Below are 14,478 nucleotides of genomic sequence, written 5' to 3'. Positions count from 1 at the left end.
AAGGAAGACAAACCTAGTCACATAAGCTAAGTGCCATAGTAGGCTTCTAACCACATAGACACAGATTTTAACGTCCCTAAGCCAAGGTTCTAGGTGGGTGGGTGTGTCCCTGGGCCCGGCAGACCCAGATGGAAAGCACTGGATGGAAATGAACTCTGTCACCTAATGCATCGCTCTTTTGCCTTCTCTTCTTACTTATAGTGGGAATGTTATCATAGAGACAAAGTTTTTTGACGACGATCTTCTTGTAAGCACATCCAGAGTGAGACTTTTCTACATCTGAGAGAAGAATGTATGTGCATTTCAAGAATTTGGGTTTTTTCGGGGGGAAGGAGGAAACTGTTTACGTTTTTCCTCCACACGTTTAATTTTGACACTTCCACCCCCAATTTCCTCTACGACAAAACCTACCCGCGGCCACCAGGGGACCAGCTCTGTGTAGGTAACCAGACGGCTTCCTTCCCTCGAGCCGCCATCTTCCGCTGACCAGACCTAACTCCCCACCTCGGGCCAGGGCAGAGGGCGGGGCCTTGGCTCCTTCCCAGGGTAACCCCTGCGAACACACACCGGGGGCGACACTGTTCCTGCCACCCGCCCCGCCGCCTCCTCGGGTCCTGCAGGAGACACGGCTTCCTGTGGCCCCTGGCTCTGGGAAACTCATGTTCTTGACCCATGTTTAGTCTTTTCCCTCCCGTTTCTATTTCATACACTCTCATACATTTAACTTGTAAAATAGACTGTGATATTATTATGTAATGAATTGAAACATATGAATTAAAATATTCCTACAGTCTTTAGCTTGGCACTGCTTTCCTCCCTCCTTTCTCTGGACCACGAACCTGGCTCCATGATGAGAAAAACACATTTATCAGACCGAAGGCCCACAACTCTGTTTTACTCCAGAGGTCAGCCGGTAGATCTCGGGGTTCCTGAGCGCTTCCGTTCCTGCTTTCCAAGAACATACAATGCACCTGAACAAACCAATGACCTTAACACTCGTCTTTCAGACATGATACTTAATGGTCTCTTTCACAACATACACACATCCTTTATTTGTTGGTTTATTGTTGCTTTTAACTTTTTCCATTCCTATATAATGTTCATTTGTTTAAGAAGTTCCCAGAAATTGTAGACATTCTAAATTGGTAGAGACTCATATTCCTAAGAGAATAAATTCAAAAATGAAGAAGAGATCTCCCAGAAGTTGACTGGAGAACCTGGGAAAGTGCCTGGGAGGGGGTGGGATGCTGGGAGGCTTTAGAAACCACGACCAGTGGAAGCCAGTTTGGGAGAGAAGCAATTATTATATCTGCAGTGCTTTCAAGTCTGATGTAAGAGAGAAACTTTTAAAGGGTTCTTTTTTTAGGAACTTGCCTCTGAGCTACAAGTAGCCTTCACTGTCCTTTATAAAATACCAACATTTAAAAGTTTTGGGGTTCCCACAGTAGTAAGGCCTGAGGCCAGAGGAAAGGACATACCATTAGAGTGAAGTCCCTACCATTAGATTCTAATGAGAGGAGACAGAAAACAGCGCTCTGAAGAAAACAGGGCAGGGCAGTGGGAGCATCCGCCTGGCGTGAGCGGGTGAAGGTACAGAGAGATGTCAGCGCTCAGCTGTTGGCCCTCAAAACCGGGTTGACCAGTGCCCCGCAAGCCAACAGCCTAGAAATCAGGCTCTGCTAGAAAGAAAAGATGTTTTAAATCTTTTAAACTATCATCAAGAAATCAAGAACCAGGCTCTGGCCCAGTAGCTCAGTTGGTTGGACCGTTGTCCCGATCCACCAAAGTTGCAGGTTCGATCTTCTGTCAGGACACACACAAGAATCAACTGATGAACACAGAAGTAAGTGGAACAACAGATCTCTCTGTCTCCCTCCCTCCCTCTCTCTCTCTCTCCCCCCAAACCCTCAAATCAATAAATAAAATAATTCAAAAAAAGCAAGGACCAGGTGCGTACATTTGACTGTCTAGTTTTCCACAGAGAACTCAGGGTATGATAGGAACCTGCCTTGCGGGAGGAAGGGAAGCCTGCCCCTTCCTGCCTGGTGGATGGAGAGGAGAAATGGGGAGAAGGAACCAGGACAAAGAGGTGAGGTCCTTGCTGTTCTTCACCCCTCAGCCTTGGGTGGGAGGGGTGGATAGAAACACCTGCCCAGGTGTGGAGGAAAGATGAGAACTTCAGAAAGGGGAGAAGGATGGGCCCCACAATGCAGTACTGACTTAGTATTGACTTTGCTTTGTAAACACCTCCCCCATTGCCCTCCATCCCACTGCCCCCTCCGCAGCTCCTCCGCTTCCAATTTGTCCTTCACAACCGGACAGAGCCCTGAGGTGCATATTCGATGGCCAAGACCTCTGTATTATCAAGTTTATTTTTAGAGGGGAAGGAGGGAGAAAGAGGGAGAGAAACACCAATGTGTGGTTGCCTCTGTTGCCCCCAACTGGGGACCTGGCCTGCAGCCTAGGCATGTGCCCTGACTGGGAATTGAACCAGCAACTTGGCAACCTTTTGGTTCGCAGGCTGGCACTCAATTCACTGAGCCACACCAGCCAGGGCTCAAGTTTATTTTCAGAACTTCTGGCTTAGTGACCTGGTAATTGTTCTGTGGCTTTCACAATGCCCCATTAAATAGGGGTCCTCAGAGTGAAGACATTATCTGGCTTGGTTCTTTTTGGTGCTTTTACCTGGTCTGACTCTGAGCAGCTGTGACTCTAGCTTTGAATAAACTGAAGAGTGGAATGGAGTGGAGGGAGAAGCAGAGATCTGGTGAGTTCATCTGGTTCCCAAACTGTATGCCAAGGCACCCTAAGGCTCAGCAGCAAACTCACAAGGGTGCTGCGGGGTCTTTTAGTTTTCAAAGGAAATACTGTGGCTCAGGACAGCTGTCACACACTTCCGGACTGTTAGCTCAGGATAGTTCAATTTCAGCAGTAGAGTGCACTGCATTCTTTTTGGTGACGTATCTTTGGGAAACCAGGTTTCTGATGGTCTTGGTGATAAGAAGCAAGTACCCTTCAAAAATCAGTGTGAACAGGAAACGAGGGTGGTGTTCAGTCTGATCCCAAGGTTTGAGAAGCTGTGTTGCGCCCAACAGGCACACACCCCAGTAGGAGGTCACTGTAATTATAAGTGAAATAAAAATATTTTCTCTCAATTTATATCGGGTTTTTTTCTCCCAAAAAATAACATGACTGCGTCTGTTAGGATATAAGTACTTAGTAAGTCACTCGGGCCTAATTAGTTAATAGAGGGAATTATTAGTTATTTTGGCCTAAATAATGAGCAACTGAAAACGTGACTGAGACACGAAGAATGTGGTGAACAGGGAATGTTTAGGGCCCTCCAGGAAGCCCTTAGTTTAAAGTACGCCTTTCAGGGGGTTAGAAACATCCACCACCTCTGGCCATAGCGAACTCCCACTTCTGAACTCAGCAGCTGTTGGCTCCACGGAATACTTCTGAATTCCTGTACTTATTAAAGGAAATACATTCAAAGGAAAAAGACATCGACTCAGATTTCTTTGAATGACTTTTTAAGTGACTTGATTTATTCAAATCATCTCCCAAGTAGCTCTTCTCAATCATAAAACAATAAGCAAAATCATGGTCACTTGAATTTCCAATTCGTATCATAATTATTACTTTCATTTTGGGCTAACGTGGATGCCTTTGAGCTGAACAGTGTGCTATCTGAGTATCTTACGGTGCACAGGGCAGCCCTATATGATGTTGCTGTTACATGATCAATCGGTTCTCACACCGCAGAGAACGTGGGGTTTTATTCTACTGTTTTGTGTTATTACAGAGGTGGGTGATATCATTCCTTTCCTTTCACGGTACAGTGTTGGCTATACATACCGTTCACTCAGGGTCCAGCCCTGGGTAAGGACTGGAATGCAAATCGTCTCTTCCTGCAGATGTCTGCCAGTTTTTAATTGGCTCATATTCCGCCACAAGCTACAATTGATTTGGTACGATTGGGCTAAGATCACAGCCAGTTTTTCTTGGAGGCTTCACATTCACTTAAAAGTAGACATCTTATGATATTGAAATGGCGTCATGACCACAGTGACACTCAAACCTTCCCAGGCCCAAATGGTATCGCTGTGGCACAGAATTCTGGGACCTCAGTTGTGGATTTGGGAGGAGGTGAACAATCACGTGCTGAGGAAGACCTTGCCTCAGCCCACAGGCACCTCCTTGGCCTTTCTGGGAGGCAAGTAGCCACTGGGAATGCCATATCTAAAAAATGCCCATGTTTGCCCTGGCGGTGTGGCTCAGTGGATTGAGCACTGGCCCGCAAACCAAGAGGTTGCCGGTTCTATTCCCAGTCAGGGCACATGCTCCCCAAGTTGGGGATGACCAAGAAGCCACTGATCCATGTATCTCTCACACATTGATGTTTCTCTCCCTCTCCCTCCCTTCTCCACCACCCCAAAGTAAATAAAATCTTTAAAAATTTAAAATCAAACCCCCCCCCCCAAAAAAACACCCATGTTTGTGATTTTGGTAGGCCCCAAAGCAGAAATGAAAATTAATAAAAAACCCATCCACCTTCTACGGGGACCCATTTGATGACAAGGTCAGGAAATGTCCTCTTTATGAAATGGGTTGATTGAGGTCATATCATCTCCAGGGAAAGGAATGAGTGGCTCACGGGAGAGAAGCACTGAGAGGCTGACTGGTAGAGGGGCCACAGGGACAATGCTGACGAAAGGATCAGAATTGTAGAACCCACTGTCACCTCCGCCAAGGGACTGGAACCCCTCCTTCCCCAGCATCTTCAAGACTAGAGGACCACCCAGCATCACTGCCCAGCAGGCAATGGCCCTGGGCCCCAGTGGAACCCACAGGAGTCAGACTCGGGATCTTTTGGGGAGACTGGAGAAAAGGACCCAGAGGATAATTCTGTGGGAAGGGTAGACGCTTTCCTAGAACGGAGTTACAGATGAATTTCTAGGTCAAAAAAAGTATGTGCGTATTTTTTGGATCTTGATATAAGGGTCGTTTCAGAAAGATTTGTACCCATTTACACCCTGCAAAACTGGGCTACCACAAGGACAGCTGGGACCAAGGTTTCCATCCCCATTAAGCAGCGTGCACAAGGAAGGGATCATGCAGTGTGGCCAGGGGCGTGAGACAGGTAGGGCTGGCCTGCATCCAGGACGCGAGGAGGCCACAGCGGATGCCTGGCAGAGCAGGCTGGGCATCAGGGCCCTGGGGGGCGTGGGATCTAGGAGGCCCTTGTATCCTGTACCACCCTGACGGCAGAGGAGGGGCAGCACCAGATCCCGGCTCTCAGGCTTGTGGTAGCCAGCAGGCAGCTCAGAGTGTCAGGGACACAGCTGGGTGCCTGTGACCCCCCAGGCCCCAAGTCCAAGAAGCCTGGGGCTGTACCCGGGGCAGCAGCCACTGTGAGGAGTCCCAGGACAGGGCCCAGAGATGACGAAGAGGTGGGCCTGCCCAAGGAGGACGCAGTGCTCACCAGGCAACTGAATGGAGCCGAGCAAGAGGAGCCTGGGGGGCAAGACCCAGGGATGGCCCGTGACCTTGGAGGAGCCCACCCTGGCCTCAGCTCTGGGGAGGCCTCGACTCTCCCGAGGAAAGAAGGACCAGGTCCCTGGATTGGGCCATCAGCTTCTCAAGAGGGAAGGCGTGGGAAATGACCACTGATTGTCGTGTCTGACTGAGGTTCCAGCAACAGAGAGGAAGGTCTTGCTGTGGGGAGTGGCGGTGGCCGAGGCGCCCCCTGGGCAGGGGGCCCACTGAACGGCTCTTTCCTGGACTGAGCAGAACCCAGGAGAGCCCCCCGCAGCTCCTCTATGGCCACCAGAGGGCGCCCATCTCTCATGAATTTCCCAACTTGGGCTTCTTGGGTGCTGTCCTTGCACTTGGTGGGGACTTTGGGAGTAGATAGGATGGAGGTGACCCTAGAACTTGAGGACAGGCCCCCGGGCAGTGGTTAATTGTGCGCCAGGCTCAGGACTAGAGGAAAGTAGGTTCTGCTGAAGTCAGCAAGGGCTGTTTCAGGCCAAACTTTTGGTGGAATGACAGGGGTGTAGCTGGGACGAAGGGTGCAGGGAGCTCAGTGCAGATGTGGGACCCCAAGAGAGGTAGCCCCAGCCCTGACCCTTGCCTCATGCTATTGTTCTTACTGTGCAGAGGAAGAAACTGAGGCTCAGCGAGGTATAGTTACTTGCCCCATATTAACTGCCATGTCTGTGTCTGGATGGGGCTGCTTCTATGCAGAGGTGTAAGGTGGGCACACGGGGTCAGAGGGGACCTCCTACCAAAGCCTTGATCTAAGCCTGACCCTGGCAGCAGTTTGGGGACAGCTCACTCGGGGACAGGCATCCTGGGGCCTGAGCAGCCCACTGAGAACAGCTAGGCTTTAGTCTGTGTGAAGGGCGAGGCCTTCCCAGAATGCCGGCATCCGGCGGAAATCACAAATTTGGTGCAGACAGGTGTGGAACGGGCCGTGCATGGTGTCCCACCAGCCATGTCAGGACAAGGGACCTTGTCTGTCTGGCTCTTTTCTGTATCTCTGGAGCCTATAACAGCATCTGACATAGAAAGAGCATTCAGTACATACATGAACCTGTGAATGAAACGAACAGAATACTTAGCATGTGCAGGGAAACGTGGTGAATAAGTGGCCCCTGACCTCAGTAGGGGGACAGCCAAAAAACACACAAGCAGGTGAATATATATGTAAGCTCACACTGTGAGAATTGTTCTTGGCCCAGGGTGAGCACAGGGAGGGCCTTCTTAGACTGGTGTCCCAGGGAAGGCGTCTGGGAAGGTAATGTTGGCACTGAGACCTAACGTGGAGCGAGCCGTGCGAAGTCTAAGGGTCAGACATTCCTGTGGCAGAAACAGCAAGTGCAAAGGCCCTGAGGGAGGACCACGCTTGCCGTGGACGCAAGGAGGCCAATGTGGCGGGTGAGGGAGGGAGGCAAGGCACAGGGTAGGCAGAGTGAGAAGGGGCTCTGGTCTCAGAGCTTCCATTTCCTGGGAGGCACCTGCCCAGCTTCGCCCTCGCCCTGGCCCCCCTTATCCACGCTGCGGCCTCAGTTACTCTGGTGCAGCAGAGGCTCTCTCCTGCCCTCCAGGCCTGGGCACCCAACAGCCTTTTATAGTTCACCGCAAACGCAGCAAGGCCGCCATGTGGCTCCAGACCTTCATCTTCAGTCCCATCCATGTAGTGAACGGCTCCTTCTCGTGCCCAAGGGCTCAGGCCAGAGCCTGGGGATCCTCCATGGGAACTGCCTCCAACACCCCAGTCCATCCCTGAGTCTCCATACTTTACCCTATGCAGTGTCTTTTTTTTTTGGTAGGATTTTATTTATATTCAGAGAGAGGGAAGGGAGGGAGATTGGTGTGTGAGAGAAACGTGGATCAGTTGCCTCTCACACACCCCCAACTGGGGACCGGGCCTGCAATGCAGGCATGTGCCCTGACCGGGAATCGAACTGGCGATCTTTGGGTTCACAGGCCGGCACTCAATCCACCAGGAAGTGCTACCCTTTGTAGTGTCTTAAATGTGCCTGCCTCTCTCCCTCCCAGCATCCTGGCCTCTGCAGATGTCACTGTAGTGCTTCCCAGGGAGTTTTCCTGATTAAAACTGTTTCCCTGGCTTCCCCTAATCCTACCATGGTGACTGGCCTACAACTGTGCCTGTCCCCATCCACTGCCTTTGCCCACGTGCCCTGGGAGCCCTCTGCTCCCTCCCACAGCCACCCTGCCCACTCCGGCTCCCCCCCACAGCCCCTCCCACCTCCTTTCATCCTCCCAGCCCTTCCAGACTCGGCCTCAATGCCGGATCCCCAGGGAAGCCTTTCCTGCTGTCAGTCTCCCCGGTCAGTGGTCCAAGATAGTATTGTCCCTAATGAGCTGCAGACGGATGCCTCCCATTGGTAACATTGCCCCAGAGGGTTGAGATGGGGATGAGATCCCCCACAATGTCTCCTCTCAAGAAGGGCTGGGGTCCCAGGGGCTCTTTGTAATAAAGCCATGTGCCCCACTGCACTCAGCTCCAAGGTGAGAAAAAGGACCCCGCCATGGCCAGTGTTGGGGGCAGGATGGTAGGAAGGGTGCATGGCTTTTTACCCACTTCTTTGCCCACAACCAACCCTACAAAGCCAGCGTTCCAGGATGAGTGTCTGAGTCCTCTCAACCCCCTTTCCTTCCATCCATGTATATCACTTGGACCCCAGGACACCAGAGATGTTATCTGACTATTCAGGACACAAGGGAAGGCCAGGGTCACCCAGGGGGTGACACCAGGTGGGAGCTGGACCCTCCTCTCCAGCAGTAGGCCCTGTCAACTCTCCACCTTGAAGCCAGCCCACTCCCCAAACCTCCAGCTGGGCTGTTTCCCTTCCCCATGGATGGCTACAGTGGACTCCAGCCTAGGAAAAACCCTAAAGTTGTGTTGTTTTTAAGAGGGGGAAGGAAGAAGACAGACATCAATCTGTTGCCTCTCATGCCCTCAACTGGGGACCTGGCCTGCAACCAGGCCACGTGCCCGGACTGGAGTCAAACCAGCAAACCTTTCAGGCCCCAGACCACCCCAGCCAGGGGAGACCCCAAAGTTCTTAGTGGGCTCTAACCATCACCCCTCCTTGAGGGCTGGAGCTTGAGGTCACACTTCCTCCACTTGGTCCAAACGGCCCGCCCATCGCCGCTAACTATGCTCAAGGGGCAGGGACCCCTGCCAGGCTAACCAAGGTACTGGCTTCTCCAGGAGGCCGGAGACCCGGGAAAAGGCTGCATCACCGCCCCGGAATATAACTCCTAAGGGGCGAGGTGCCTCCTTCCACCACCAGGGGGAGCCACTCCACAGCCGAGCTAATCCACGGAGACCCGTGCGGGGAAAGTCCCACCGGCAGGCTGCATCCAGAACGGAGCCACACCTGACCCGTTGCTCCGGTGCCGGAGGCTGCAGACTCCTACCTTCCAGGGCACCCGGGTTTACTTGGCGTTCAGTGATGTGACCCCAGGAAAAGGTTTTTTGATACAACAGTATCAAGGCCAACCTGGCTCGTGGCTGGCTCCCCAGACAGCCCCTAACCTGATCTAGCTGCTCAGAGGGCTCACCCATCTCCCCCCAAACTGGTGTCTTCCACCCGGTTCCTGACCAGGAAAGAGCTGGCGCTAAGTTCAAGACCATCCCCTATGTCACTGCCCCCTCCCCAAGTTTCAAGAAACCGAGGGGGGAAAAAAAAAAAAAAAAAAAAAAAAAACAGGCTTGAGACAGCTTCATTAGAACAACTCAGCAAAATAAAATTCCGGTTTATTGGTGGGAACAACATTGTTTCACACATACATCAAACAGGCCAAAAAAAATAAACAGCAACTTCATAGACAAAAAAAGGAAAAAAAAAGCAACCTTTTATCTTTGGCCTTTTTAACCATCTCATACAAACCAACTACTTATAGTACAGCTAAGTACATACACAGAAAGTTACTGGAATGCTCGGAATAAGATTGTTTTTTGTTGTTGTTTTTGCTTTTTTTACAAGGTTTTTTTTCTCCTTTGAGATTATAATGAACATGGTCACACCACAAGTAAAGTCGGAAGTAGGACAGAGAACGCTCCAAAGGCTGGTTTGGTCATCCCGAGATCATTAAAAATGGCTGACCCCTAACAATATGTACAAAAATATAAAATGTAAATAAAAAATACAAACAAATTTTCCTTTTTAAAGTACTTTTAAGAAAAAAAGCAGGGCCTTGGAAGTTTTGGTTTTTTTCCTCCCCTGTTGCAAATTCACGTGTGGTTTGGGGTGGGTGGTGGAGAGCGCGTGTCATCGCGGCGGGCGGGCGGGACTCTCTACTCGAAGGTGACCATGTTTAGATTCTGAGACGGGAAGTGGAGGGTGAATAGGTCACGGCGGCCTTTTTTTAAGTTTAACTTTTCCTTTTTTGCTGTCTAGTCATCCTCATCTGTCTTCTGCTTCTTGGTGTCAACATCGTCATCCTGGGCAGGGAAAAGACTGTCAAGACGCCCTCCCCCGACCCGTGGGGCTCACCCACCCACTGCCTCGGCCCCAGCTGGCAGTTTCCCGGCAGCTCCAGAGGCCCCTAGAGCAACCCAAATACCCAGCACGCCAAACACAGCCGCGCCCTGCCCTGTGTCAGCCCCTCCAGCAGCAGAGCCTCGCTCAGGCTCCAAGCCCCCCGCTCAAGCCAGACCCAGAACCCACCTCATCGTCTTCAGCTGCCCGTTTGACCGTAGCTGCCTCAGCCTCCTCATCTTCATCTCCATCCTCTTCCTCACCTGGAGGATCAGACCCCAGGTAAACCACCCTGCCATCCTCAGCCCACCCGGTGGCAGCTGGAACTTGGGGGAGAAGGAGCGGGTAACAAGGAAACTGGGGCTGCAGTTCCTTAGAGATCCCCCAGCAACAAGACTTGCCGGGGTGGAATGTCAGTGGGTCTACCTCTGCTGCCTGATGAAGGCCAACTGGGGCACCCGCCCTCAGATGGGAGAAGAGGACCCAGGGGCCCAGGCAGCCACACCCGGAGGCCAGACCAAGGATCGGCGGGAGTGTGTGTGGCACAGCTCCCCACCACTAGCCCCGAACTTGGGAGACTGCGGCCCCGCAGGTGCAAGCCCAGTTAGCGGCAGGCGGTCTGCGGGCCCCCACCTCTTCCCTCTGTGTGGGAGGCCAGGGAAAGGCACCCTTCCCAGGGGGCGACAGACAGGGCTACTCACCATCACCTTCCTCCTCCTCCTCCTCCTCCTCCCCTCCTTCTTCCTCTTCTTCATCTACCTCATTGTCAGCCTCCTGCTCCCCATTTTCCTCATTCTCCTCGACAGAAAGCATTGCCAGGTTATTATCAAGGACAGAGCGTGACTCCTGCCCCCCACCCCTTGCCCCAAGCCCTGCCTCAGACCCCAGAGGCTCCACCAGAAGACCTTGACACAGAAGCTGCCCAGCCTCCTCCCCCACCCTGGCCTGAGCGAGCCCCACTTCATCCCCGGAAGAGAACTTCCTGGCCAGGAGCTGCCCGGGGTTCATGAGCAAGGTTGACACTCACAGCGTTGCCATTAGCAGGTGCATCTCTTCCATTCTCTGCCTCCTCCACAACTTCCTTCTTCTCCTTTAAGTCCTTCAAAACGGAAGGAGGAACCAGTAAGTCTCTTAAGCAACCCAGGACTGGCGAAGGGGCCCCGAACTACAGGTATGTACGCAGTGCCCCTGAATGTCCAAAGTGAAAAGCGCCGCACGTCCCCCGCGGAACTGGTGGAAGGAAAGCCCGCAGATACGCTGTGTGTCTGTAGGCAGGTTATCGTTTGATTTCTCGGCCGTTAGGGAAAAAGGCCATGTGGCACCTCGGCCCCAAACCCGTCCGACTGGGCCGACGAGCCCGGGAACACTCCGCTCCAGCACACGCCCATCAGACTGGTTTCCAGCGGAGGGAGCCCCGCCTCTCCCAAGTCCTTCTGGGAAGGCGGCACATCTGTGCCATAAATGAGGCGGAGGAGGGAGGACCCTGAGCTGAACTGCGGGAGAACTCCCGTGGGTGGGCCAGCCGGCGGGGAAAGGAGGGAGGCGGCAGGCAGAACTGGGGAGGCCGGCTCACCAGCCGGAGCCCTCGCAGCTGAGCGCCGGCCCCAAGCCAACAGCAGCCTAGGATCTAGCGAACTTGGGCCTTTGGAAAAAACCCAGATTCCCCCCGATCTCCCCAAATCTGACAACTGCTCCAGGGCGCCGCAGACCGCCGCCTGGGAATGGGTGCGGGCTCAGGTAACGCGGGCCTCGGCCCGAAATGCCTCGTCTCCCTCCCGCACGCCGCACGGGGCAGGCATTCCATGGGCAGTGCCGCTGCGGGCGCCCCGAAGCCCGGTAACTTTGTCCGCCTGCTGCGGCTGGGCCTGCCGCCAACAGACAAGCAACGAGAGGGCCCCAGGCGCTGTCCAGAAAGCAGCCTCCGGGCACCTGTCGACCCGGTTTGCACCGACCCGCCCAACGCGGACCCCGGCGCCGCCCGCTCCCGCCCCCTGGCGGCCGAAGCCCCAGGGAGCGGGTGGGGGCGGGGAGGTCTCAACGCGCAGGCGCGCAGCCCCCGCCCGGCGAGCTTTGCGCGCGGGCCTCCGCACGCACCGCGCGCGCGGAGCACGTGGCCCGGGGCCGCCGAGTGCGCCCCTGACCCTGGAGACCGTAGCCCGCGGGCTGCGTTGGCCACGCCGATTACGCGAGGTGCGCACCCGTCTTTCCTCGCCGCGAAAGGGCCCGCAACCCACCATTACCCCGCAGGTCTAGAAGCGCGGGCTTTGCGTCTGATTTGGCGGGCAAAGTCCCGCGGGAGGCCGCCCCGAATTCCACAGGGCTTTTTCGGTGTAGTAACCCGAGGCCCTCGGAGAAGCCCTCCACGCGGCTAGTTATTGCCCCTAGCGGAAAATCACCTTGGTGAAAAAGGAGGCGGACGCCCGCACCGGGGAGGGGGCTGATCTTCCCACCCAAACTAGTCCCCGGCTGACCGAGTGGGAGTCGACGGCAGCCTCTTCGGAAACCTGGGTCACAAGCTCCGGTCCGCGGGGGTGGGGGGGTCGACACTGGTAGAGAGCCAGAGGTGACGCCAGGGGGCACTGGGATTAAGGAGACACCGCGGCGACTCGTGCCCGTCAGAGACGCAGACGAGGGCCTTCGGGTAAGAAAGCAGGTCCAGGTCCGATTTAAAGTGTCGAGCTCCCGCCGCGGGCGGAGATGCTCCTAGGCGGGCAGCGGGACAGACGCGACGCGCAGAACCGAGCTGCGCCAGACCTAGGGCAGCAGTGAGTCCCAGCACAGGACCCCGACCACCGCCGGCTCCCGGGCACGACCCCACAACGGGCCAGCCGCGGTCGCAGCTTTTGTTCGCCTGCGTCGCCTCCGGAGGGGCCGCGCGCACTGTGCTCCCGGGCAGCCGCGGGGGGCGCCCATCGTCGCCCCGGCGCGCCGCTCCTTCACTTTCTGTTTCCTCCGCTCCGGCGCGTGGGCTTTCTGCTCAGCCAAGCCCGCTGCGCTGGTGAATTACTTAAGCAGGGCTGCTCCCGGCGTAGTCCCCCCGGAAGGACGGCCACCCCAGTCTCCCCAAGCACCCAGGGAGGAGACCTTCACACCTCCGCGGAGACAATCGACGTCGCGGCCGGCCCGCCGCCCTTCCCACCTTATCAGCTCTCCGTGCAGATAAATCTCGAACCCAGTGCAAGGCGCGAAACGGGGCAGCCCGGCGCCAAACAAAGAGCAGCACCGCCGGCTGGCGCTCGCCGCGGAGCTGCCACTTACCGCAGCCGGCCCGCATACGCGCCCCCCCAACACTTCCGACCCTAAACGCGCTAGAGTTTCAAAGTTATTTCCGTGCGCCCCGCGGGCCGACGACCCCCTAGTCGGGCCCCTCTCCTCCCGCCGCAGCTCAGACGAGTCACAAACAAGTTTCCGGAGCCGAGGACAGTCTTCCCCTGAGCCCCTCGGCCTCCGCACCCGCCCTCCCCCCCGGCCTCCGAGGGTGCCCGGCCCATTCCACTACGGGCATCACGTCTGCCGGCGGCGCTTCCCGCCCCCTCCCCCGCATATACACAAAGAGTGGGCTGCCTGGAGATCCTAGGCCGGGCTCCCCGCGGGAGAGACCAACCGCGGGCTCAGGGAAGTCCAGCCGCCGCGCGCCAAACACCACTGCGGCGACAACAGCTCGCGGACCCCGAAGGGGCGGGTGGCGTCCAACTCACCTTGGTGGTGATCTCGGAGCTGGTATCCACGGCCGCGTCTGACATGGTGGGCACGCCGGTGATCCTATGCAGCGGACTTTAAAAAAAAAAAAAAACGGGAGTTCGAGGACTCTGGCGAAGAAGCTGCCGGAGTCCGCAGTGACTGAGGAGGAGGCGCGCGGCGGAGGTGGATGCAGCGAGTGGCGAGGCAAACACAGGAACAATGCAAAGATGGCTTTTCAGAGCAGCCAGTGGGGAACTCACGCGGCGCCAGAACCTTTAATATAGATTAGTGGGCGGTGCCCTAGATCTCTTACCCAAACCCTATTGGCTAAGCTGTGGGAGCGGGTGCTCGTTCATTGGCTCCAATCTGAACAATGGGCAAGCGTGCTTAAAGCGGCAGCGCCTTGGTGAGTTCAGCGCTGCGCAGTCGCGGGCCGCGCTGTCATTCAGAGCCTGAGTTTGCCGGGTCTCAGCGGCTCCGAAGCCGAGGGGGGGGATGGGCGCGCGCGCGCGAACCCAGGGCGCGCGCGCCCGCTGCTGTTTTGCTGGGGCTGCTGACGCAAAAATCCAAAGCGCGGCAAAGCTGCTTGCCCAGCACCCTCCCCTTCACCCCTCCCCGCGGTTCCTCGGAAGGAGGAGGAGGGAAGAGGAGGTGGAGGCCGGTGCGCACGACGGCTGCCAGCGAGGGGGAGGGGAAGGCCGGGTGCTGGGCTGCGCTTGCCCCGGGCGGTGCCCTTCTTAGTGCCCGCGGAGATGCCTGCCCCCGTACCTGGGCACCT

General features: G+C 55.5%; 2 protein-coding genes across 3 annotated transcripts in view; one reads left to right on the top strand and one right to left on the bottom strand.

The window, feature by feature from the left end:
* Positions 1-797, top strand: part of PDE6D (phosphodiesterase 6D) — a 39,517-nt gene extending 38,720 nt beyond the window's left edge. Inside the window, exon 5 of the mRNA XM_090284976.1 lies at positions 202-797. Within this exon, the coding sequence (XP_090141102.1) occupies positions 202-283 (82 nt within the window). The 3' untranslated portion in view covers positions 284-797. The remainder of the gene's footprint in view (positions 1-201) is intronic.
* An 8,477-nt stretch (positions 798-9,274) lies between these two features.
* Positions 9,275-13,963, bottom strand: PTMA (prothymosin alpha). 2 transcript variants are annotated; one of them, XM_090284969.1, is made up of 5 exons: positions 13,718-13,963; positions 11,047-11,118; positions 10,721-10,817; positions 10,209-10,282; positions 9,275-9,982 (listed from the first exon to the last, which is right to left on the bottom strand). In XM_090284969.1, exons 1-5 carry the CDS (start codon positions 13,760-13,762, stop codon positions 9,935-9,937), a joined length of 336 nt encoding a protein of 111 aa, XP_090141095.1. In that variant the 5' UTR covers positions 13,763-13,963; the 3' UTR covers positions 9,275-9,934. The 2 variants fall into 2 exon arrangements, with proteins under 2 accessions (XP_090141095.1, XP_090141100.1); XM_090284974.1 differs by having other exon boundaries at positions 10,721-10,814; positions 13,718-13,962.
* Between the last annotated feature and the right edge of the window lie 515 nt (positions 13,964-14,478).

This window comes from Furipterus horrens, unplaced genomic scaffold, assembly GCF_987537825.1.
Source record: "Furipterus horrens unplaced genomic scaffold, mFurHor1.1.pri manual_scaffold_1, whole genome shotgun sequence".
NCBI classification, from domain to species: domain Eukaryota; kingdom Metazoa; phylum Chordata; class Mammalia; order Chiroptera; family Furipteridae; genus Furipterus; species Furipterus horrens.
The sequence above is the reverse complement of the archived record's forward strand: the minus strand, read 5'-3'. Positions and strand labels throughout refer to the sequence as shown.

Bases quoted from the DNA above. Each gene is read 5' to 3' on its own strand.
- PTMA (XM_090284969.1), bottom strand. From the start codon at position 13,762: ATGTCAGACGCGGCCGTGGATACCAGCTCCGAGATCACCACCAAG. The intron at 10,283-10,720 runs GTGAGTAGCCCT...CTGATCCTCCAG, and splicing joins GGAGGAGGAGGAAGGTGATG to GTGAGGAAGAGGATGGAGAT. The intron at 9,983-10,208 runs GTGGGTTCTGGG...TTCCCTGCCCAG, and splicing joins GGGCAGCTGAAGACGATGAG to GATGACGATGTTGACACCAA.